The 26,379-nt window shown below is 43.2% G+C and overlaps 1 protein-coding gene across 2 annotated transcripts in view; it reads right to left on the minus strand.

Moving 5' to 3' along the window:
• znf1035 (zinc finger protein 1035) overlaps positions 1 to 26,170 on the minus strand; it is a 38,401-nt gene extending 12,231 nt beyond the window's left edge. Inside the window, exons 1-4 of one of the 2 annotated variants that reach the window (XM_080005586.1) lie at positions 25,820 to 26,170; positions 24,614 to 24,661; positions 9,439 to 9,522; positions 1,000 to 9,324 (exon numbers count right to left, since the gene is read on the minus strand). In XM_080005586.1, coding sequence (XP_079861712.1) covers positions 1,608 to 9,299 — 7,692 coding nt within the window. In that variant the 5' untranslated portion in view covers positions 9,300 to 9,324; positions 9,439 to 9,522; positions 24,614 to 24,661; positions 25,820 to 26,170 and the 3' untranslated portion in view covers positions 1,000 to 1,607. Of the gene's footprint in view, positions 1 to 999; positions 9,325 to 9,438; positions 9,523 to 24,613; positions 24,662 to 25,819 lie in introns of those variants that run through there. The other variant, XM_080005587.1, reaches the window with a different exon arrangement.
• Between the last annotated feature and the right edge of the window lie 209 nt (positions 26,171 to 26,379).

Genomic DNA, 26,379 nt, shown 5'->3' on the forward strand with positions numbered 1-26,379 from the left:
ACACACACACACACACACACACACACACACACACACACACACACACACACACACCCCCAAAATATTAAACATGTTAAAAAAAAAAAAGTCCCTGCGCCTAACCTTGCAGTGGACAGTTCTCCTCAGGGGGACGCAACCAAGTCACATTTATAAATTTTAGGATATTTTGTTTTGTGTGTTGACGAGATGTTTTGGCCAACTTTCATATAAAACAATTACCTTACCTGCGTTGTCATCATTCCCCCAAAATAACCAGTCTATTTCGCAAAAAAAAAAAAAAAAAAAAACTATGTTCAACTGCTCTTACATTTGAGACTGAACAATTTGGGTATTTTGAATTGGTGTGGACAAAAAACGATGTGTTTAACAGCCTCGGAAACCTGTAACACCTAACTAACATGACTAAATTGGACCCTGTGTATTGCTGCCTGCAGCTATATCTTTATTATTACCACCTGTAAACACTAATACTCTTGCGTACTGTTCATACATTTTTATTATGGATATTATTTTGCTTATAACCTCTCATATATAGATGTTTTATAAATGTAGACCTTAAATGTATACATTGTTATATGTCTACATTCTACACTGAAATATTCAAAATAAATTCCCATATTCCGGACTTTTTTTTACCACAATACAATAACCATACCACCATAAAAAAAACATCCAATCAAAAAATAGGGACCGACAGCATGGCAGCTGCTAGTGTAGGTCCCTGAATTTGGATTGGATGCCCCCCCCCATCTTAAGTGCATCATGGCATTTCACATTGTGGAATACCTGATACACACACAAGTAATACATCAGTAAACTTAAAAGGTAATTCATTGTGGAATTGTGATTTGATTACATAAAATTTGGAACTATTTTAGTGCACACTGAAAGACAGGCTAATACACCAAAAGATTTGAACCACAATTGTGTCAGTCGACCCATTTATTTAAATGAATCAATTAAAGAATCAATTTGTAAGAAAACTAACACCATAGGTTGTGAAAGGAATATCTACGCTTATCTCAAACAGCTTTCAACTGTACAAAATATACTAATCGTTACATATAACAAAAAAACCTGAAAAAGAAAAAACATTTGATGGATACAAGATAAGTCATCCTAACATTGTAGAACGTTCATAAACTGGTAAATAACATGTAATATGACAGAAAATAAACTGCAAGAACATATCATTAACATTTTAGCAGTATAAACAAAACTGACCCAAAATATCGAAATATTGGTCAAAACTGATCCATTGTAAAGGAGACCACTTTCCAAAGATTCAGAAGAAACATCTCATATCATGCTTGTATTACATGGGCTAATTATTTACAAAATGTACACAACTTTGTCCAAGATCTCCAAATACTACTCAGCTAAAACCAGGAATCTAGTTTGTTAATTGTAATACATTTATTAGAATTGATGTGTATTTATATGCACAATGTTTAAGTTTTCATGGCAGCAAATGCTTTATCATACAAGCAAAGAACACTACACTAATGAAAAACAATACAAAACAAAACAAATTTAACAAGGAAAAAAAAAAAAAGAATAAGGCATGTAATTATGACTGACAGGGTAAAGCTAGTCAGACGCTCCAATTACTGAGAGGGCCCAGCATGAGATTGTTGATGTTCCTCCAAGAGGTGAGGAAAAGCAAAGGCTTTGTCACATTCTGTGCATTCATAAACAACTTGCCCAACATGGCTTTCCTGGTGGTGCCTTAGAATGGACAACTGGCTGAATGACTTGTAGCACATATCACAGCGGTGATGTCCAACCTTTTGTTCAGTGTGCATTTTCATATGCAAAGACATTTCGTGCACCGTGTCAAATAAAAGGTGGCAGTGAAAACAACTTAGCTGTTTCTTTATGGTTTTGGGTTGGGGTCTTTCTTTCCGAATCTCCTTCTGATTATGCATTCTCTCATGTAGGATTAGATCGCGCTGGCAATGGAAGGCTTTTCCACAAAGCCCACACTTCAATAGTTTATCATTTGGATAATGTTTATTTTGATGCTCCAAGAGAATGCTTTTGGAGGAGAATCGCTTTGAGCAAACAATGCAATTGTAGGAGTCCTCTCCAGTGACATCAACCTCTTCTTCCTCCCCCACAGTTTGATGACTGTCAGGGACCTTTGATGATGGACATGAATCTCTGCCCTTCTTTAATGCACGTGAACAATTGTGCTGCCGGAAAGTGTCACGTCCCAAACATTTTTTGCCACACTCTGTACATTCAAACAGTGCAGCTGCAGTCAGATGACTGCGCTCATGTTCCTCGCGCTTATTTTTGGTGGGAAATATCAATTTGCAAATGTTGCATTCATGGGCATCATCAGAATGCACTAGCATGTGATTTTTTAATTCAATGGCATTAGCAAAACGCTCATTGCAAACAGAGCATTTTAAAATAGATGTCACACTATCATCTTCTGCAGCCCCATCTTTACTTTTGACCGTCTTCACTTGCTGTTTTAAATGGCTGACATAACTGTGATGAGAGGAAAAACTGATCACAGGATATACAGGGAGTTTTGACGGTTGGTGGGTGGCTCTGTGCTTTTTCAGGTGAGACTCATGCAGAAAATGCATATCACAGTCTGAACATGAATAAGGTCGCTCACTGGCTGCCATGCAGCCATGCTCTGACAGTTCCTCTGGGTCTTTAAAGCGCTTGTGGCAAACCCCACAGCGATATTTGAGTTGCTCTGTGAGTGTTGATACAATTGGGGCCGCTTTCATTTCAATTTGTGGAGTCAAAGGTGGGAGACTTCCAACCGCCTCAGAGTGGGTTTTCCGATGCTCTGCTCTACTGCTCTTGCAGGAAAATGAGCGATTGCATATGTCACATGGAAAATTATCTTCACGATGGGTGGCCATGTGTTCTGCCAACTGTGAAGGCCCGGTGAAACTGAGGTCGCATTTTGAGCATCGATATGGACGACTCTTTCCATGAGTGTGCTTGTGTTTGCGTAATGCAAAAAGAGAGACAAAGCCCCTTCTGCATATTTGACACTGAAATTCAGACTTGTGCATTCGTTGGTGCTGTTGCAATTGGGATGCCTGGAAAAAACATTTGCCACATTCAGCACATTCATGTGGCTTTTCACCAAGGTGACATCGTTGGTGATCCTCAAGGCTTTCCGATGTCATAAAAGTTTTGCCACAGACATGGCAAGGAAAGTAGGGTGCAGCATCAGAGTCACTGCCCTCACTGCCATCATTTTCACTGCCTTCATTGAAGTCAACATCTTCATCACTTTCGCCGTTGGTATTGACTTCAATCCCGACTTGTTCTGTGTTTTTTTCTTCATTTTCAGTGCAATTACTATATTCAGCCTGTTTGTTCTGATGTCTCATCCTATTGTGTCGCACAAGGGACTTCTTACTTGCATAGCTGATATTACATAACTGACAAGTATATAGATCATTTGGATGAGTTTCATTGTAATGACTATATAGAGACTGAGTTGTACAAAACCTTTGTAAACACACTTTGCAAGCAAATGGTGTTTTAGGTTTGTGATATACTTTGTGGTGGCGAAGCGCCTTTACGGAGGCAAATCTCTTGGAGCACTCATCACAAGAATATATTTTATCATTGTCATGCAACTGCATATGATCTTCAAGATTTGCTTGGCTGCTGCATAGCTTTCCACACTTGGGACACGTCTTCGATTTTTTCTGTTGGTCAAGTCGTCCATGATCTTCTAGGTGACTAATGAGCATTAGACCGTCTGTAAAACTCTGGTCACATTCTGAACACTGGTAATGCACAGCTTTCTTCTCTGTAGAGGAATTATTTCTCTCCTGGCTTTCCTCTGATCTCTCTTGTCCATTTTCTGAGTCATCTTTGCAAGAGAAGTTGGTCTGCAAAACTCCTGTGCCTGTTGTTTTGGAACCTTGGTTGAACACTATAACCGAATCATTTAATGCCAAATCCATCTCTGAAGTCTTTGTGCTGGATGATTTAAGATTACAATATTTTCCAAGATTACATTTCCTGGAATGATTACGTTGCTGATACCTGTTCCAGAAGCCTTTCTTGCACACTCTACAGGAAAATGGAGATTTTCTAAAGTGTATACGCACATGGCCACTTAATCCAGCTTTGTTTTGAAAGCGCAACTTGCAGTACAAACATGAAAAGGGTTTAACCTTGTCATTCAAACTATTTCTGTTAGGAAACAAGAGGTTGCCATCACCACTTAGTGGTTGGTCAGCATCAACCTCATCCAAAGGCTCCTCCTTTATGCTCTGTATAGTTGAGAATTGCTGTTGTAGAGAAGAAATGGACATTGGTGACTTTAAAACAGTATCCTGCTTGTGTGCATTTAGAAAATGCTGCTGAAGTTCAGAAAAGATTAAGAAACTAGAACTGCAGTAAGCACAAGAGAAGCCCTTGGCGGGGCTTTGAGAGGTGGATTGTTGGATGTGATCAGAGAAACTTGGCCTGATGGAGCTTTCTTTGTGAATTTCAGGTTTGACTTCAGGAAAAATTCCGCTGTCCCCGTCATTTGGTGTCAAGTCCATTTCCCCTCTTTTGTGGTTGCACTTGGCTGAATGACGAAGTAAATAATCCCTCCTGATAAAACGCTGCCCACAGCAATCACAGAGAAATGGCTTCTCACCTGTATGCAATCGCGTATGCACATTTAGCTGATGGTTTAATTTGAAAGATCGAGGGCAATACATACAGGCATGTTTTTGTTTTTTATCTGTATGTGGCTTTAGAATTTGACTAATTTCATCATGAAGCAGTGTTGTACTCTCACTTTGACTTTTCAAAGACTTCTCATGGCACTCCGATGTACTTAAGCGGGTACTATATGTTTGTCTGGCATGGAGCATAGTCACATGTCGGCGTAAATTAGACTCAGAAGAGAAGCTACTTAAACAGTGATGACATCCAAATCTCTGCTGCTCATTGATATTCAAAATACCAATGTGATTTTTCCAACCCTTTCCAACAGCATCTAAACTAATTTTGGGTATGCAAACTTCTAATCTCCCCCTTTTCCCAGTACAGTGTGTCTGGTGTACTTTAAGATAGTCATACCTTGAAAAGGAACTGTCACAGGCTTTACAGCGATAAGGCTTGACTTCTGTATGTGTCAATATGTGCCGTCTCAGACTTCTGGGTTTCATAAATGTCTTTGTGCAGAACTTGCATTTATAGTCACCTTCTGCTGACCGTTTCTCTTTTGTTTCTCTTAAACGAGATCCTTGCAACAACTTTGTTGATCCATCACTTTTAACATCATACTGCAGCTTTTTGCCAATTCCATCACAAAATGCTTCGTGCTTCACACACAGTGACTTAGTGCCATATTTATGGCCACAGTGCATACAAGCATACAATTGCTTTGGAGCATGAGAAAGAAGATGTCTCAAGAGCAACGATTTGAACTTAAACTTCTTTCGACAGTGGGGACAGTGATGTGGTATTGTCGCCGTTCCGTTTCCACCGCTCAATGTAGTTTCATTTGGTTTTTGGATATCTTTTTTTAGAAAACCATCAGACTGGCTGCTGGAAGTTAAAATGTTGTTCTGAGGAGGTCCAGTGCACTGCCTTAAATGTTGACTAAGTTTTGTGGCTCCAAAATACTGCCCACATCTTGAGCAGAGCACCAATGAATTTGACTTGTGGCCATGATGGTGTTTCATCAAGCGTTTTTTCCGGGTAAATAGCCTTGGACAGTATGAACACTGCTTTGTGTACTTATGACTTTTGGTGTTTTTAGGAGTGGAAACAGGTTCAATGGTAGTAGAGGCACAGGTGTTTTGATGCATTGCAAGGTTATCCAGGCGGTAAAATCCTCTCCCACAGGCACTGCAGAAAAAAGGTTTGTCTCCAGAGTGGCTTTGTGTGTGACGAATCAAATAACGGCGGGAGTTGAAGTGACGTTTGCAAAAAGGACACTGGAGTGAGGAGGATCGAGATAAATGCTTTAGATGATGTTTCCTCATTGTTTGGGCATCATGAAACACATCTTTGCATAGAGAACATTGCAACGTGTTTGTCTCAGTCTGTTCTTTTAAAGGTTGTATGGCAAGGTCTGGCTTTAATTGTGGTCTCTCTACAAAGGAGCGTGCCTTCCGTTCCCTATGTCGATGGGTTTTAATATGTCTAAGTAGGTATACAGGAAATTTGAACTGCATTGGACACTCAGGGCACTGAAGCATTCCCCGTTTAAGGTGTGATGTTCTGTGTTGAAGTAATTCCCCAATGGTTGGAAGAATCTTTTTGCAAACTGTGCATTGTATCCTTCTCGAATTAATCAGATTGTTAGTAGACAGATCAACGTTGTTCTTCTGTTCATTATTGCTGGAATTGGTTTCACTTGAGGTTGAGGTATCCTTACACTCTGTAGTCTTCTTACAGTCTTGACTATCCTTGTTGTCTTGGTTGACTATGTTTACTGGTATTTGAAACGACCGGTGCTTCTTCATATGTTTGCTTTTCCCAGATGAAAAGCTAAAACGAGCTGGACAAAGACTACATTTAAAACGTTGTACTTGGTCAAGGAGTCCTGGGGACAAAGACCTTTGTGTCTTCTGTTCCCCATTATCCTTTACATTTGTCCTTGCAAGATTGAGATATTCTTTCAGGCAACTGTTTTTTATATGTCTCCTCCGGTTACCGGTTGTTATGAAGGTAGCATTACACAAGGGACACTGATATCTTTCACCAATTTTCCCATTGTCATTCATCATTACCTCTCTGACACAGTCACACAGATGTCGAGCCCTGTTGTAAGAGTACTTGAAAGCACGTGGACACAATGGGCATTGATATTTGCCTCCTGTGTTAGTTGTTTTATCTTTACAGATGCTTTTGCTAGTTTCAGAAAATTCACATTTCTCAGCCTGTAACTTGTGTACGCTACATACATGTTTGCTTTGTGTCTCTTTGCTTGTGAAGAATTTCCCGCAAAAACTGCATGCATTACTTCTACCAACATCTACAAGCTTCACAAAACATTCAGGTAGACTACGATGTAGATTCCTGCATGCCAAGTCTTTTCGCGTCACAGGATTTTGTGTTTTGCTGATAACGGCATCAATGTGTGGCACTGAAACTTCATGTTTTATTCCGTGACATCTCCCAGGTATACGCTTGTGTTTATACAAGCTACTACCCTGTGAAAAATAATTCCCACATCCATTACATTTGAATGGTGTTTTGCCTGTGTGAGTTCGTATATGCCTCACATATTGATAATATCGAATAAATCTATATCCACAAGAGTTACATTTGTAAGAGCCAAGGGATCTTTTTTTCTTCTTTAATTTGGTATCGAGTGAGATGCTTGAGCCCTCATCAGTTATGCCACATAAATGTTTTTCTTCTCCATCATTTAGTACGTAGATATTACAAGTTGAGCAAAATTTGAATTTGTGCAGTGTGTGGCTACAATGGTGTTCAATGAGATTATCTACATTTTGAGAAGAGTGTTTGCAATATGCACAGGTATATTTGTCCTTTATGTAATCTCTTGGTTCTAATGTTTTCAAAACAACAATGGGTTGCAGCTGTTTCTGCATCTGTACAAAGCTCTCCGGCTGAACTGCTTGTGCATCTAAATGGTTTACACTTTGAGGATTTTCAGGCCTAGTCACAAGAGACTCTTGAAATTGAGTTGATTCTGATTTTTCATCATGTTCCAAGGGGGAATCTTCTCCTGACAGAGGTTCACCGTATGACCCATCAACTACAGGCCGCTCTTCCGTTCTCTCTTGAAATAACTTTTCTGTATTTTCAGAGGCACTCTGTGGCTCTATGCCCATTAGACCACTCGGTGATGACTTTTTATGTTCTACAAAACAGGATTTTGCTGTCTGCTCTCCTGGACTTGTAGATTCACTTGATCGACAGGGATTTACCTCCATCCCTGAGTCATTCAGCTGTAAAGAGGACTCCATATCACCTGAACAATCTTGTGTTTCGTCGCAAGGATCCATGATCTCACATTTATCGTCTTCAAGAGGACTATGAAAATGCAAAGAGGATTGAACATTTTGAGAGCAGTCTTGTACGCTATTCATGTCACTTTTACAATCTGCAGAACTAATTGCTTTCAATGTAGTTTCATCCAGCTCATGGGTGCCATCTTCAGAACATGAAAGCTTCCTGCATGGTGATTCATCCTTTGTAATTTTTTCTTGGTCTGTCGCAGAGCTTGGAGTTATGCCAAGGGCTTCCTTAATGTCACAGGTTTCTTTATTTTTGATGCTTCCAGATTCTTTCACAACAGTTTCCTTGACTTTGTCAACAAGACATTCTCCAATGGTGACAGATGTAGTTGGTTGGAAAGGTACATCTTTTGGGTTATCTTTATTTTCATCCCCTTTAGGATCCGGGTTCTCTTTCCAATTGTCAGCAGAATCCATTTGAATAGGACTGTCTAGTCCTTCCTTGAGTTTAAGAGCTCTCTCTTCCTCCACATCTAATGTCTGTTGTTGCTGCTCTTGACAAAAAAGGTCTTCCTTATCATGCTCTATACTCGAACTCGACAAACCTGTCAAGTTTTTTGTGTCAGAGATTTGATCCTTTTGCATCAAACTGGTTGAAAGATTTTCTGTACCGATCTCGGCCTCAGCACAATCAGCCATTTTTTCTCTTGCCTCACCATCAAAGACAGAGTAACTCTGAAAACTTTGAGTATTTGAAATATGAGGGCACAGATCGTCCACAGAAATTGACATATTGCCAGTGGGAGTGAAGGGCCATCCTGAATCATTGTGTTTTTGAGTTGTATCGATGTCATTAGTTGCACTTTTCATAAACTTACAAGAGGGCCTTGTCTCGTTAATATCATTTTCTGAGCAGCTACTTACATCTGAGTAGTTCTCGAGGAACGGTGGATTTAGGGTTTCACAGTCTTGCTTGATTTCGTGAAAATCCGTTGCAAAGGATGAGGAGAAATCGCCAGATGTGGACAATTCATCTGCTGCAAAATTTGTGGTGCTGCTGCTTTCACATTTTGATGAGCCATCTTTCACTGAGCCATCTTTCACTGATTGATGTCCATCAGCTTGCCAAGGCATGTTACCATAGTATTTTTGATAAACACAATCAGAACCAAGAACAGACTTTGAGTAACAATTTGAGCTAAAGTCAGAGTTTGTTGCAAGGGCTCCATCAGAACTTCCCATGTTGGGTTCATCATGATGTCCAAGGAAGTTCTCTGTAGGCTGGGCCTCCAGTTCTGATGATACTTCCAATGTCTTTGAATCTGTTGGTAAAGGCTGAAGGCCGTGAAAGTATGAATCCCAGCCATGAGCCATTCTTCAGTAATTCTGTCGTCTTATCCTAAAAAAAGACCACAGCAGAAAAAAAACCATTCACAATATTGAGCTACATCAATGAAGTAAATAATAATAATAAAAAAAGCTTAGGTGGTATTTAAAATTATGAGTGTCTGACCTTTCTTTCTTCTTCTTCTTTCATTTCATTCTTTCTTCACTTCGTTTTTTCATCAATTGATGAATCCAGGCTGTATTATTAGATCTGAATAACAGAAAAATAAGCACGTTGGTCCATAGAATAAGTTACTGAAAATCAAGTAGATCAGGGCAGCTTTTTTCCCCAATTCTTAACCTCACTAGGAGGACTGCAGTGAGGTATGGAAATGGAACTTAGGGATGAACATGGCTAATGGCAGGGATACACCAAAAGTCTTTTAAAAGACAGACATCACACATTTGCAGACAGCATTCCAGTAGTGCATATACTATAGGATTTAGCAAAAACGATGATCACATACATGTTTTTTTTTTCTTTTCCATGTTTGGGTGGTTTTATTTTTTATTATAGACTGCAGTGGAGAGAGATATGAAATGGGGGGGTAGAGAGAAGGAGAGGCACGCAGCAAATGACTGCAGGCTGGATTTAAACACAGGACGTTGCAGGCGTTTTGCCTATAGGGTACAAGAATGCGTTCCCACCAGTTAAGCCACCAGGATTTTCTTAAGAGAAAAGAACTTGAAAATTTGCCTCTAACATCCTGATGAAAGTCCTTTAGTCTATACTAGGCAATAGGGAATGACAAACATGGGGGGCATTTTTGAATTTGCCTTCCAGAATGTAATTCAGGAACTGTAAGTATGGATTAGATTAAACATTGTTGATACAGATGTGGACAAATGTTCATATTTTCTCATGTATACCTGCATGCCTTTGGTATGTCACAGAGTAAAGCAAAGAAACTGTGAAAATAGATAAATTATTGCTTAAGTGATCAATTATATTCTAAAAAGCCCTGGACAGATTTGTTGGTACCCCTCAGAAAAGATTATATATAATTAGATAATGGTGATATTTCAAACTAACTGTTTTCTTTAAATGGTATCAAACATGTCTTCAATCTTATAATTACTCAGTCAGCCTATTTAAATGGAGAAAAGTAGTCACTCTGCTGTTTGGTATAATCCTGTGCACCACACTGAACACAGACCAGAGAAAGCAAAGGAGAGATCTGTCTGAGGAGATCAGAAAGAAAATTGTAGACAAGCATGTTAAATGTAAAGGCTATAGGACCCATCTCCAAGCAGCTTGATGTTCCTGTGACTACAGTTGCAAATATTATATAGAAGTTTAATATCCATGGGACTGTAGCCAATCTCCCTGGACGCGGCCGCAAGAGGAAAATTGACCCCAGATTGAACAGAAGGATAGTGCGAATGGTAGACAAAGAGCCAAGGACAACTTCCAAAGAGGTACAAGCTCAACTCCCAGGTCAAGGTACATCAGTGTCTGATCGCCCCATCCGTTGCTTTTTGAGTGACAGTGGGCTCCATGGAAGAAGACAGAGGAGGACTCCCCCTTTGAAAGAAAAACATAAAAGAGCCAGACTGGAATTTGCTAAAATGCATATTGACAAGCCACAATGCTTCTGGGAGAATGTCCTTTGGACAGATGAGTCAAAACTGGAGCTTTTTGGCAAGTCACATCAGCTCTATGTTCACAGATGAAAAAATTAAGCTTACAAAGAAAAAAAACACCATACCTACTGTGAAACATGGAGGAGGCTCAGTTATGTTCTGGGGCTGCTTTGCTGCGTCTAGCACAGGGTGCCTTGAATCTGTGCAGGGCACAATGAAATCTCAAGACTATCAAGGCCTTCTGGAGCGAAACGTACTGCCCAGTGTCAAAAAGCTCTGTCTTAGTGGCAGGTCATGGGTCCCAAACAGGATAATGACCCAAAACACACAACTAAAACCACCCAAGAATGGATAAGAACAAAACATTGGACTATTCTGAAGTGGCCTTCTATGAGCCCTGATCTGAATCCTATCGAACATCTATGGCGAGAGCTGAAACACGCAGTCTGGAGAAGGCACCCTTGAAACCTGAGACAGCTGGAGCCGTTTGCTCAGGAAGAGTGGGCCAAAATACCTGTTGACAGGTGCAGAAGTCTCAGTGAGAGCTCCAGAATTTTCTTGATTGCCTCTAAAGGTTGTGCAACAAAATATTAGGTTACAGGTCCCATAATTTTTGTCCATGCCATTTTCATTTGTTTTATTATGTAAAATATTCTCTTGAATCAAAAATCAAAAGCAAATAATAAACAATGACGGATAACATACTTTTGTGAGTTTCCAGTTATTTCAGAGAAAATTGTAGGTTCTTCTTTTTTCGTTGAAGGGTAACAAATTTGTCCACGTCACTATCACAACTGGATAGCTTTTTGGACCCTCAAATAAGACTTTACCCTGCCCGATGTCTGGGATGACAGTTGATTCGTTTTCACTCTGGCATGATTTCTATGAAGCACTTCCAAAAAGGTTAAGCCCTTTGAGAAATACACACATTGCATTTTGTGTTATATTTTCTTTGGAGTTGGATATTGAAGGACCAGTTCTAGTTTAGTGCTGGCACCTCACTAGTCAGACCTGAAGTACCAGTTCCCTAGAATAATGTTGCAGCTATTATTATTATTTCACTGTCAATCTCACTTTTCCAAGTGACAAGCAATTACAAGTTGCCTCGCATAGAAAGCCGATGTTAACAAGATAGAAAACAACACAGCAATATGCAATGTATGGAATGCCCCTTTTCCACTTGTACTGAAGGACGTAAATCTACTGGCAATGTTCCATATTGGCGTCATGTGGGAATGGGAGCTGGTTTCGATGTTCCGTAAAAGTCGTTCCGTAAATTTCCCCACTCTCAAAGTAGTGTAATTTCGGGCAAATTGCCAGTACGGCTGTTAATGTAAGTATGTGGGAATAGAAGCAGTACCATTTCTGTAAAGTAGGGCTGGAGCGGAATCCAAATAAAAGCACCAATAGTGGGTTTTTATGATTATTTATTTCATACAAATATTTAAATTATTTGTTTTTGTAGAAAAAAAACCCCAAAAAAAACGTTCAGAAAAACGGTCAGTCTGATTAGTGGCGCTCGGCTGCAAAGACGAGAAACTGAAACACATCCAGTCTCTATGGAGACAGATCTTACTATTGTTGAAAATGCCACTCAGACCCTTGACGTGTCTTATACAGTTAGGGATGCGGTGCGGGGACATTTCATAAGCGCTTTGCTTGCCCATCGGCTGCACCACAGCGCGGAGCAGAGCTGGAGGGTACGAGCGAAACGGGGAGAGGTGGGACGGGTGGAGAACGTCCATTCTCTGGAGGCAGAGACTGTAGGACAAGTTGAAAATGATCCCACCGATTAAATAAAATTGGGTTATTGTGTCCGGGCGCTCTGTCCCCTCTCAGTCAGCTGAGGGAAGAGCCCGCGGCGCAGGGAGACAGAGAGTAAAGCGCTGGGCTGAAAAACGATTCTGTTGCCCAGTCTTGCCTGACATCAGACACCTTTTCCATAAAGAGGCTATATGGGAATGACTACCTACTGTCTTGCTGGATATTTCTTATCTAACAATGTTATCGAGGCCATGTTGGAAAGGGGCTTTAGAAAACTAGTGTAAATGGGGGGATGGTAGCTCAGGAGGTAGAGCTGGTGGTCTAGTGATCCAAAGGTTGCTGGTTCGATCCCAGGCTCCTCCTGCTAGCATGCTGTAGTGTCCTTGAGCAAGACACTTAACCCCTAATTGCTCCTGATGGCTGCGTCCGTCGGTCTTTGAACAATTGTAAGTCGCTTTGGATAAAAGCGTCTGCTAAATGACTAAATGTAATGTAATGTAATGTAAATGAAAGATGGGAAATACTAGAATGTTCATGAAACACCTACAAGTACATTGCCTAAATTTGAAGATTGCCTAAAGTTAAACATACTATACTACATGTTCAACTACTTGACCAGTCAAGAAATTCTCATTAATTGTCACAACATGAAATCTCTCGTATTCAAAGCAGACATGATCTGAAAAAATACTGTCTGAAGGAGGCCACTTTCACCAACGTTTTGTTGTTACCAACAATTTGTTCTGGCATCCTTGAACCACCCCTTATCTATCTGCATCTTTCGCACTCTGGCTACCACTATTCCATGTATACATGCACAGTATGTAGTAGTGCAATTCGTATCCAGATCATAACCGCGAATCACAAAATTATAAATCAACAGCAAATGACCTTTACGTCACATCATTATTTAGCAGACACTTTTGTCCAGAGCAACTTACAATTATCCATACACTGATCGAACAGGAGGCCCAAACAAACTCCGCTCCAATTCTGAGTAAGGTTTAGGTTTACGGTTTTCATTTTCCATACAAGTAATAAACCAAGGAAATTAAATAAATCAAATTCTCTATGAGATTTTATTATACATTGCTATACAGTGGTACCTCTACTTACGACTAATCCAAGATACGAGTAGCGATAGTTGCAAAAATTTGTATCGACTTGCGACCCACTGCTCCAAGATACGACCGTGGAAATTTGCAGTTGGCGCGTCGGCGGCCAGTCAGCAGTCAGTCAGCGGGCGACCTACATCGTTTGTGCACGTAGTTCGTGGCTTATCGATATTTTTTTCATATTAACTGTGTTTGTGCTGTGTGTGTTGTTTATTTTCACCCTTTGTGATTTCATAATTTATATGGATAAAATTGCGTCGACATACGACTATTTTAACATACAACCGTTCTTATGGAACGAATTACAGTCGTAAGTCGAGGTACCACTGTATTATAATAACAAAATTTGTATATTGAGAGGCAGGTACGTGCAGGTGGGTGCCCCACAGACCCCATTTTATGAGGCGCGTTTGTTTTTTTTCAGGTTTTTTAGCGTGATTGGGCACCCATCACATGGCCCACCCCCCAGTATATACAGTGCATCCGGAAAGTATTCACACCCCTTCACTTTCCCCACATTTTGTTAATTTACAGCCTTAATCCAAAATGGATTGAATTCCCCGGGCCCCCCTCATCAATCTACACACAATACACCATAATGACAAAGTGAAAACGTTTTTTTTTTTTTTTTTTTAATTTTTGCAAATTTATGAAAAATAAAAACGGAAATATTGCATGTTCATTATATTCACACCATTTGCTATGACACTCAAAATTTAGCGCAGGTGCATCCTGTTTCCATTGATCATCCTTGAGATGTTTCTACAAATTCATTGGAGTCCACCTGTAGTAAATTAAATTGATTGGACATGATTTGGAAAGGGACACACCTCTCTATAAGGTCCTACTGTAGACAGCGCATGTCAGAACAGAAACCAAGCCATAAAGTCAAAGGAATTGTCTGTAGACCTCCGAGACAGGATTGTATCGAGGCACAGATCTGGGAAAGGGAACAAAAAAATGTCTGCAGCATTGAAGGTCCCGAAGTGCACAGTGGTGTCCATCATTCATAAATGGAAGAAGTTTGGAACCACCAGCACTCTACCTAGAGCTGGCCGCCCAGCCAAACTGAGCAATCGGGGGAGAAGGGCGTTTGTCAGGGAGGTGACCGAGAACCCGATGGTCACTCTGACAGAGCTCTAGCCTTCCTCCGTGGAGTTGGGAGAACCTTTCAGAAGGACAACCATCTCTGCAGCACTCCACAATCAGGCTTTTGTGGTAGAGTGGCCAGACGGAAGCCTCTACTCAGTAAAAGGCACATGACAGCCCGCTTGGAGTTTGCCAGAAGGCACATAAAGGAGTTTCGGAGCATGAGAAACAAGATTCTCCTGTCTGATGAAACCAAGATTGAACTCTTTGGCCTGAATGCCAAGCGTCACGTCTGGAGAAAACCAGGAACCTTTCATCACATGGCTAATACCATCCCTACGGTGAAGCATAGTGGTAGCAGCATCATACAGTGGGGATGTTTTACAGCGGCAGGAAATGGGAGACTAGTCAGGATCGAGGGAAGGATGAGCGGAGCAAAGTACAGAGAGATCCTTGATGAAAACCTGCTCCAGAGCGCTCAGGACTTAAGACTAGGACGATGGTTTCCCATCCAACAGGACAAGACCCTTAGCACACAGCCAAGACAACGAAGGAGTGGCTTCAGGACAAGTCTGTGAATGTACTCAAGTGGCCCAGCCAGAGCCCAGACTTGAACCCGATTTAACATCTCTGGAAAAATGTGAAAATAACTGTGCAGAGACGCATCCCATCTAACCTGACAGAGCTTGAGAGGATCTGCAGAGAAGAATGGGAGAAATACCCCAAATAGAGGTGTGCCAAGCTTGTAGCATCATTCCAGAGAAGACTAGAGGCTGTCATCGCTGCCAAAGGTACTTCAACAAAGTACTGAGTAAAGGGTGTGAATACATATGTACATGCGATATTTCAGTTTTTTAATTTTTAATAAACTAGCAAAAAAATATTAAAAAGCCTTTTTTGCTTTGTCATTATACTTTCCGGATGCACTGTAGACTGGGTCACCGCCTGTTATACATCCTCTGACATATTATTCAGCTCTTGAGCGAGCTGGTCAGTGAGACCACCGGTAAGAACTCTGGTTCATTCGTAAAACCAGGGTTGTCGCACAACCCTAACATCTTACTTCATTTTGAACTCATGTCCTCACTATGCCAAGCTGTATACTCACCACCCTCACAGACCACAAGGTCAGAACTGATGTGTCCCATACAAGTATCCTATGCAAGCCCCCTAAGGCAGAGACATGGACCCCCGGGTCTGGGTAGTCCTTACCAAGGACCAACTGGCAGAAGGCTGGCTCAAACCCCAGTTTCAGCATATAAGAACCAATTCAGTTTGTATCACCTGACCGTAACCACTCTCAACCACATAACTTAACTCTGCATGCAGGTTAACACCTGGCCACTGTCAAAAAAGTCTGTGCCAGTGCTGACGCCGTCATCTCGAGACTGTAGAATGTGGTTAACGTGTGGGGGGGAGCCCAAGAAGTAGCACCACCCACCTCCTCGACCATAACCCCTCGTAAAAAAGACCACGAGGTACCCACACCACTAGTCAAATGTGATTTAAGACCTCCTGAGGGTTCCTGCCACACAGAAGAGTAGGCTAATGAGATCGCTTCTACTATCCAGTGAGAGAGACTATCTTTGGACAGCGGTTTCGTAATTGTCTGAGATCCATTACAGACAACAAGCTGGTCTGACTGTCGTCTGGAGCGTGTGCACTCCACATAGACCAATAGCGCCCAGACAGGGCACAGAGTATGCAGCCTCTTGTCCTGCTCAGACCCAAAGTGCGGAGGAGGAAACAAAGAGATCAATCCTGATTGATTTGAATCCCGCTTTTATGTTCTGGGGTTGAAAAGCAGGATTGGGTTTTAATGTAACCCTCCGACTAGCCGTGGAGAACACCAAACAGGACTGGTGGCCAGACAGTGTGGCCAGGTTTCCCACACGTTTTGCCAAGTCAAGTGCTAGAAGCAGTGCTGACTTCAACGACAAAAACTTTAATCCTACCTCGTGGAGGGGTTCAAATGGGGGTTTCCTTAAAGCATTTAACACCAAAACCAAATCCCTTTTCCAAGTCAGGAGCCGACGCATGCCCTGCATGAACCTGGATGCCAAACTGTGACTGCCCAGTGTGGCTTGCCATCCACTCCATGATGAAAGGCTGATATTGCGGCCAGGTATACCTTGAGGGTGGACGGTGCCAAGCCTTTTACATGCAGGCCTTAGAGGAAACTGAGTATGACCCCAATATTACAGTGTAATGGGTCATCGCCACATGGAAAACACCAGCACTCAAAGGCTCGCCATTTGGATGTGTAAAGTGCCTTCGTTGACGGGGCTTGAGAACTCTAAATTATTTCCACCACATCCAAGGGTAAACCTTTGTCCAAAAGCCGGTCCCAATCAGGGGCCAGGCAACTAGTTTCTACTGGTGGGGGGGAAGGATGGAAGACTATCCCTGCTGCATGGGTAACGAGGTCTGGACGAAGCAGGGGCACCCACGGCGTACCCACAATGAGGGAGCTCAGGTCCGTGAACCAAGTCTGTGTCAGCCACTAAGGTGCCACCAGAACCAGTTCCACCCTGTCCACCCTCACCTTGCCCAGCACCTGCTGCAGCAGTGGGAGGGGAGGGAATGCATACAAATAAGCCCAAGGCCAGCGGTGAGCCATGGCATCGTGAGCCAACGGAGGGTCGTCGCTCCGAATGGAGTACCATAGAGGACAATGAGCAGTGTCTCGTGAAATGAACAGATCCACTTTGGTTTGGCTGAACTGACGCCAGATCATGTCTATGACCAGCGGATGAATGAGGCAATGACGTTTGCGGCCGTCCCCTTGATAATAAGTCCACTTCCAGGTTCAGCCTGCCCTGAATGTGATATGCCAACAGGGAACAGAGGTGGGAATAGGCCTCCAGCAAAATTCTTGATACCACCTGATGCATGGCAAGGGAGAGGACACCCACCTGACGATTTATTTAAGCAATCATCACGGAAAGAATCAGGACATGGTGTCCCCTCACCCCTGGTGCAAAGCGTAACAAGGCCCACCAGACTGCTTCCAACTCCAACACTGATGTGCCGGGTCTAGTGGGCCCCCCATCTCCCGCTGACCATCCGGCCCTAGCAAACAGCGCCCCAGCCGTACAAGGAGGCATCGTTTTTTTTCTCCCCACAACCCACAGTCATCGGACACAGCTGGACCTTCTTCATGAGGTTGCCGGGGGTCAGCCCAAACCTCAGGCCGCCTCGACACTCCTGCATAATGGTCAGTACCTGGGAGAGATCCCTGGATGGACACACCCACTGTTTTAAAACCAGCATTGCAGAGGTCTCACCATGAACAGACCCAGTGGAACCATAACCCGACCTACCCCAGTGACTTGGCACAGGGACAGTGTGGAGTCAGTTGTACACAAATCGATCTTGAGTCCAGATCGAGACCCAAATACATAGTGCGCTGAGCTGGAACCATAGCACTCTTTTTCCAATTCACCAGAAAACCTGTGTGGGGATAGTCGCGCAGCGCCCACGTTGGGAGTGTGCCGTCTCCTTGCACCCCGCTATTATCAGGAGATCGTCAACATATGACAGAACCTTTATTCCCTGGGTGCGAAAAGGCATAGCTGCCTTCACACAAATAGTGAATATTTTGGGGGCCACAGAGAGACCAAACGGAAGAACGCATTACTGGTACGCTCTGTCCTGAAAGGCGAACCTCAAATATTTCTTGTGTCTTTCCACAATTGGTATGTGAAAGTAAACATCTTTTAAATCCACCGACGTCAACCAGTCTCTCCGTCGGATCAATTTGAACAGGTGACTGTGTGTAAACATTCAAAGTGGGAGCTTTCTCAATGTTGTGTATAATATATTCAGATCCAGAATTGGTCTGAACAGCTGTCATTTTTTGGAATGAGGAAATATCTGCTGTAGAAGCTGAAGTTTCCCTCTCTGTCCACTACCGGGCAAATAGAGTGCTTCTCCAGCAAGGACTGAATCGCCCCTTTCAGCTTTGGAAGATGTTGAGTCCAAGACTTCAGTCTGTGTGACTCCAGTGAATGCTGGTGGACGCAGGGTCAACTGCTGTGCACAGACCTCTAAAATACTCCTCTCGAGCCAGGAAGAAACTACGCATGCACGTCTCCATACAGTCACGTAGAGGCATGCTCTGGCTACTGGTATCGATGACGCCCGGGCGGATTCGCCCACAAGTTGAGCCTCTGGCCACATTTTCTGGGCAGGGAGTCTCACACCCATGTTCATGTGTTTGGTGACATGTCCCGGCCTCATGTGAGGCTTCGGGCTCATATTTTCATTTTGGGCCATGACACTCATGTTTGACTGGACAAGGGGGCCCCAATAGACACACTGGGAAAACACACTGGAGGGAGGGGAAATAAAGACCATGTGTATTTTGTGTACATTAACTGCACGGCTTTCGCTGGCACGGGAATTGGTACAGGGTAACGTGTTTTCCGTGTAAAACTGGAGGTTGAGCCATTGGTCCAGTAGCACGTATCCCCTCTCCGTAGTGGCTCAGGTCCTCCGCATCCTCCCTCACCGCCGAAGCCTGCGGCTGCTGGGGACGGTGGAAAGGATTCCTGCTCCTGCCCCTTATAACTTCAAGCAGGGGGAGGCTGGGACATCTCCTGGGCCGGAGCCAGTATGCTCTGGGCCCACGATGTCCTTGGGGGCCGTCTGGATCCCGACTGCTCCCGTGATGAGCCGGGGCTCACAGCGTGAGAACCAGTCCATCTGGGCATGAAGCACTGCCACCGATGCCTTCTGCTGCCGCTCCAACTTTTGGGTGATCGGTCCACAATTGGCCCAAAAATGCCCGGCAAGTTGACTGGAGCCTGGTCTTCCCCTTCTCAGATATCTGAGACAAGGTCAGCCACAGGTGGTGGTGTGTCACCACTGAAAACCCCATCACACATCCTGTGTCCTGCGCTTCACCCTTGGCCATCGTGAGGCAGAAGTCAGTGGTTTTGAGCAGTTCCACATAGGTCTCAGGGGTGGCATTCCCCACCAGGTCCCGTAGGAGCCAGGCCAGGTAGGCCTGCAGCAGGCAGATGTTATTAGGCAGTGTTGCAGACTAACCAGCAGCCTTGTGGAACTTTTCACCAGATTAGCAGTCAGCCTATACGCCTTGGACGGCAACTAAGGCTTTTCTGCAGTGAAGGAAGGGCACAGGTGGGCAGCTACCGATTCCTCCAATGGGGCATTGCCAGGTATCCCAACTCCGGTTCAGTGTTCAGGGTCGACAACTGACTGAACGCCTGGATGGGGGAGGGCATCTTCAAGGGAGTCCCCCAATACGACTCTATCTCCGCCGTAAGGTAATACATAGATGCCGCCATATTGGAGTAGGCAAGACTAGCATGTAAACAAATACAAGTAAACGGGGGAGCTGCGTTTTTTCTAGATAAAAAGCACCAACCTCAACCGATTTCAATGAGTCAATTTTTATATTTTAGAGTATATGATCATCTACTAGTAGGTTGCGCCACCATCCTCTATTTCCCAAATGGTTGCGCACTGGTTGAGGCACTTCCTGTGACCCACTGCCATAAACAATCTAAACACTGATAGTGTCATCACACTGTTCAATCAATATTTACTTCAAAACAGCTCCGTCAGACACTGAGCCAGGCTCAAGTTGATTTTTCAAAATCTTAAAAATGTAATTCTAACAATAATAATTTTAAAAAATGCGAAACAGAATAATTTATTTAATCCTCCTGAGATGCGACGCGGTCTGCGGGAGAGAAGATGCTTGTTCTTAAGGGCTTCTTGGAATCTCTGAGGCTTCTCAGAATCCGCAAGGCACATGCGTCAATGCCCAGGGATAGTCATCTTGCAGACAAAAATATTCTTTACACCCCCCCAGCAAAAAGACAAAACTCAATTTATGAATCCTTCTCAGATTGTGCGTGTGAGTGTGCTAGGCCACGCTCCTCCACAGGATCCAGCGCTTCTGTCCCCTCCCTCTCCTCTGCTCTAGGTGGAGACCTAGTCAGTGGATGACCAAACATAAACTGACTTGTTTCTTCCTCTCCCTCTTTCTCTGCCTCTGTGCACCCTCGGAGCTGGTGTTCAATGCGAGTTGACAGGACAAATTCAATAACAAGGGCTGGGCATCCATCCACCCTCCCCTCCTTCTCCCGACGCCGCCGGTGATCGGTTCGCATATTGGTGATCTCTAGTAGCCACAACTGGAGGAGATGAAAATAGAAACGATCGCCCAACCCTAATACACACATAAACAGCAATCAGCCACAACATTAAAACCCCCTGCCTAATATTGTCTGGGTCAAGCTCTTTATTGTTCAATGCAAACAAAATAGGCAGGGTCCCGCTCGTGCCCCAAAAACAGCTCTGACCCGTCGGCGTGGACTCCACAAGACCTCTGAAGGTGTCCTGTGGTATCTGGCACCAAGACGTTAGCAGCAATCCTTTAAGTTCTGTAAGTTGCGAGGTGGGGCCCCCATGAATCTGACTTGTTCCAGCAGATCCCACAGATGTTCAATTGGATTGAGATCTGGGGAATTTGGAGGCCAAGTCAACACCTTGAACTATTCGTCATGTTCCTCAAACCATTCCTGAACCATTTTTGCTATGTGGCAGGGCGCATTATCCTGCTGAAAGAAGCCACTGCCATCAGGGAATACCATTGCCATGAAGGGGTGTACTTGGTCTGTGTATAAGAAATTCCGCCATGTGTAATTGTGAGGTGAACCAGATTCCGCTATCAGCAGAATCACTAAGCTTATAATATATTTTATTTCTGAGCACATAACAGAACACTCCAAAAGGGTGAAACAGGATTGACTGAAGAATTATTCAGACAGCAGTTTAAGTCAGAAGGGAAAAAGCTGAAAGGGGGGGGGCTGAAGGAAAAAAAGACAAACACATCGTCAGGGACACACACAGCTGCAGATAACACCACAGGCAAAGTCAGAGCCCTCCAGGGGAGAAAATAAACAGGATTGTCTAAGGAATACAATATCTAGAAAATATAGGATAGTAATTATAAGAATATAGAATTTACTACCAAAGTCTAAAACAATGTTAAGGTAGGTGGTACGTGTCTAAGTAACATCCACATGAATGCGAGGACCAGCAGAACACTGCCCAGAGCGTCACACTGCATCCGCCGGTTTGCCTTTATCCCATAGTGCATCCTGGTGCCATCTCTTCCCCAGGAAAATCATGCACTTGCACCCAGCCATTCATATGAAAATGTGATTTGTCAGACCAGGCCACCTTCTTCCATTGCTCCATGGTCCAGTTCTAATGCTCTCATTGTAGGCGCTTTCGGCGTTGGACAGGGGTCAGCATGGGCACTCTGACCGGTCTGCGACTACACAGCCCCATACGCAGACTTTGCGAGTGTTTAGTAGGTACTAAACACTGCATGCTGGGAACACCCCACACGACCTGCCGTTTTGGAGATGCTCTCACCCAGTCGTCTCGCTATCACAATGTGACCCTTGTCGATGTCACTCAGATGCTTCTCCAAATCCACGGTTCGATTTTAAGGTCAGAATTCGATTCAAACGTATTTTCTTCCAGTACTGACGGCTATGCCATTGTTAAGCCCCCCCGACACATAGTTTTCGGGTCATTTACAAGGATTACCTTTCACTGGCACTAGTTTCACTATTCACACATGCAGCTACATTCAAGAAAATGTCTGTCTTGCACATTTTCACAGTGGTAATGTCGATTGGGCAGGGGACAGTCCAGCAGAAGTCACCCGGTGCGGTCCTGGTCCGCACCCCCTGTGACGGAAAGCGGCAGTATACGGAGCGGCGTACCGAAAATCTCTCAAAGAATGTTTGTATTATGACGTAGCATGCAAATAAAAATAAATATGCCTATGAAATAAATACTGAAACAAATAAATGTAAATATAAATAAGAGTAAATATATGCCAGATGGACCGGCCGAGGTGTGATCGAAGTTGCCATTTCCAAGCATGTAAAGCGAGAACACGAAACTCCTGCACATCGCTGTGGTGGTGCGGGTGCACACTTTCTCCCTCTCCCATTTAGAAAACGGTAAACGTATTTCTTATTTTGAACGTTTTGAATAGGCTAGTTGGGAAAACACAGTTTTTATTTGCCTTGTTTGGGAGCGTAGCTCCGCACTGGAACACCGCTGCAGCTCCAATCGGTTTTTCTCCTTCTCTTTTTGAGATTGGCTTATATTTGTTTGTGTAGACCCTGCCCTCAGCATTTAATAGAGGCCCGTTGTTTTATTTGTCTACCCATTTATATTTGATTAAATACTATATATATATATATATATATATATATATATATATATATATATAGTTAATGACGTTACATTTTTAAATGATGTAGATAGATTACTTAAAAATAAATAGCTTTCCTATTTCAATTTTTTCTCCTAATTTTATTTTTTCTATTTGTACTCTGCCCAGCAGTCTCTGGAGTTTGTCAAAAAACATTTCACTCTGATCTGTAAAAATAAATCTTTTGAAAAGTGTTATATATTTATTTTTGTTCTTTGTATTTAAAACGGGTTTTTAATCAATAAGCAAAGTGACAGCAGCCCTAGGTCTCTGGTACAATGTAGGCTCATATAAAACATTTCAATTGATTTCACTGATTACAAAAACATTTCAATGTAGTTTTATCCAGCGTTCCTATGGAAAAGGTTTATATAGTTGGGGAAAATAGACCTCTTGCACAAAAATAGAAAATTGATAGACTAATGGGCAGCAAAGCACCAAAAGTGGATCAACATGGATTCAAAAGGAAGTGTGCACTTACAGCACTCCGTACTGCACACTGTACCAACGTGCCTGGTGTAGTTCCAGCTTAAGCCATGCCATGCCAAAGCACCTGTGGGGATTTTAGTTCCTTGTCTGGCCTGGTATCAAGTGGGTGATATGGGTGGAGCTAGGCTTTACTGCACACAATTGTTTGGTCAATCACGATAGCCCCAAAATACCAATCATATCCACATATCTCTCACTCTGTCTCTCCATTTCTCAAAAGAACAAACCATTAAAGCGCACATTATATAACTTTTGGTGTTTGTGCCCCTAAAGTTTCTAAGTGCAATTGCAGTTTTATACCACTGTTGTCAAACTCGGTCCCGTGTCCGTAAAGAATATATATTTTACCCGACACCATGACTGGTCAGTAATCTCAATTGTATATATTTTTTCTATACAAAAGAAAAAGTTGCAGCCCGAAATTGAAGTCTATCACAATATCCATGACTTTCCTGTCTTTCAATTATCTTTACCGCCAACATTTGGCAACCCATCCAGTTTAGTTCCTCAATGTAATAACGGGACTAGGGTGGTACAGGAACATCTGCATTCTGTTTTCCAAAGAAATCCACCAGTCAAGTCTGAAGTCAGAAAATGTCCCCATTGGATCCAGGATGATGACCTGGTTCTGCATAATAATTAGCCATGTGCTCAGGGGATGGGTCTTTCTCTGACCTGAGACCATCTGGGAGGTGCTGGGAGAAGGAAACCGAAATTCGGTTGTCCAAACAATCACATCTACACAGGAACCGGTCCACAATCTCTTTTTCTTTTTTTTCCCCAAACACAAGACAGCCTAATGTATAGCGCTTCTGTAGCCACGTTTGTTGACAGTTTGACAGCCTGCCAGTTGACAGTTTGACATTTGTAAAAACAAAAACCAAGACTAGGTTCACAGAAACCTAAAATGTTATTCAAACTATTTTTTGTGTTAGAGTAAAGTTTAAAAAAATAATAAAAAATAAAAAAAAGAATAAAAATAAACTTACCAAGATGCATGGCTGTTTGGAGAGAATGAATTGTGAAGCTGTAGACCTCTGCCAAAAGCAACGGTGACAAGAGAAAAGGATAAGTTTCAATTTCCGATAAAAAAATGGCCACAATTTTTTAATGTGTTACAACGAATTTGGAAGATGCAGAAATGTGCAATTCAAATCACAGCGTGTTTACTTAGCCGAGTACATTTTCATACAGAAGACAATTTCTCAAATTTCTGTTTTGAATTTTATTATCTTAAGTAGGGATGGATAATAATAATAATAATGATGATAATAATAATAATAATAATAGACTAGCATAGCACAACAAAAACTAGTCTGATTATCATATTTCAAACCTGTGTATGAGACAAACAATTATTCTATGGAAGCAAGTAGATTTCTGCTACACTCTATATATATATATATATATATATATATATATATATATATATATATATATATCAACGTCGTGTTTGGAGTTGAGCAGCTATTATTTCATTGCACCGTGCATGTATGATGCGTGTGAGAATGAAATGATCTTGGTCTATCTGGTTTTAACATAAATCTCAGATTTCAATGTTGTGGGTGTATCGGTAGCAACTTGTTCCGATCAGTTTAAACGACAACATTATCTGTCAGCACAGCAATGTATTACCCGCATTACGACATGGTACAAGGACAATAAACGATTTGGTGTTTTTCTCATCGCGTATTCCCTGCAAGTTTGACTATTCCACTATTCCAAAACAGATGATCGATTACGAGTAGGCCAAACTGATCAGGAAAAACAAATTTAATACGACGCCCGTTGCTTCGCATAAAACCCCGAATGGACTAAAACCTCAATCTAACGGACGGAGTTTTTTTTGGGTCAAAATGTGACGGTGCCGGATGAAAACACGACGCGTTAGCGGTTCACCGCACAAGGGGCTTTTACGTGTTAGGAAGTGGCCGCCGTGTCATCACCAAGGACTTCATATCCACTGCGAAGATTCGGTGTTATTCCTATAACAATGCAGATGTATTTAACACACGTCAACGTCGTCGATGTAGCTCATGCGCTACGTGGCTAACGCACAGCCAGCTAGCAGAATAGCATTCCTAGCATCGGCTCCCCACACGGTCAGGTAGAAGAGCATCGTTAGCGTTAGCATCAACCTTACTGATGAGTGATGGCTTCTCGGCAGGTGGACTTGGTGCAACGTGTCTGCTTACCAGTGATTTCCTCCGGTCGGGTCGTTCGCGGTCGATCCAGATGCCGAGGGTGTATCCGCAACACGCCCCGTTACAATGACTCCGCCGATTTATCGCACGACTATCGCAGCCATGTTCTTTGCGCATCCGGAGACCGTATCTGGACAATTTGTGCGCGACACAGCCGCAGCAACCCGGCCAATCGGGGGGGCGACAGACCTCGGAATGTCCCGCCCCCTCCACGTTCTATGGCTGCCATGGCACCGGGGCTACTTCCGGGGACCTGGTGGTGCTGCTGCTGCTGCTGCTGCTCCTGCTGCTCCTGCTCCTGCTGCTGCTGCTGCTCCCGCCTTGTGCGCTGGTGTGCCCTGGGTCCTTTGTCTCCGCTGCCGGGCGCGGGGTCGGCGTCGGTGGAGGGCGCCTGAGCGCAGCGGAGGCTCCCCCGCGCACGGCTGGCCGCCGCGCCGGCAGCGGAAGCCGCCCCCGGGGCCCCGGGGGCCCCGCGGTGCGGTTGGTCACGCGCCTCTGGAGGTGCTCTTCAAGGGTTAATGACGACGCGCGCGCGGTCGACCATTTTGAGG

This window comes from Zeus faber (assembly GCF_960531495.2).
Source record: "Zeus faber genome assembly, chromosome: 8".
NCBI lineage: Eukaryota > Metazoa > Chordata > Actinopteri > Zeiformes > Zeidae > Zeus > Zeus faber.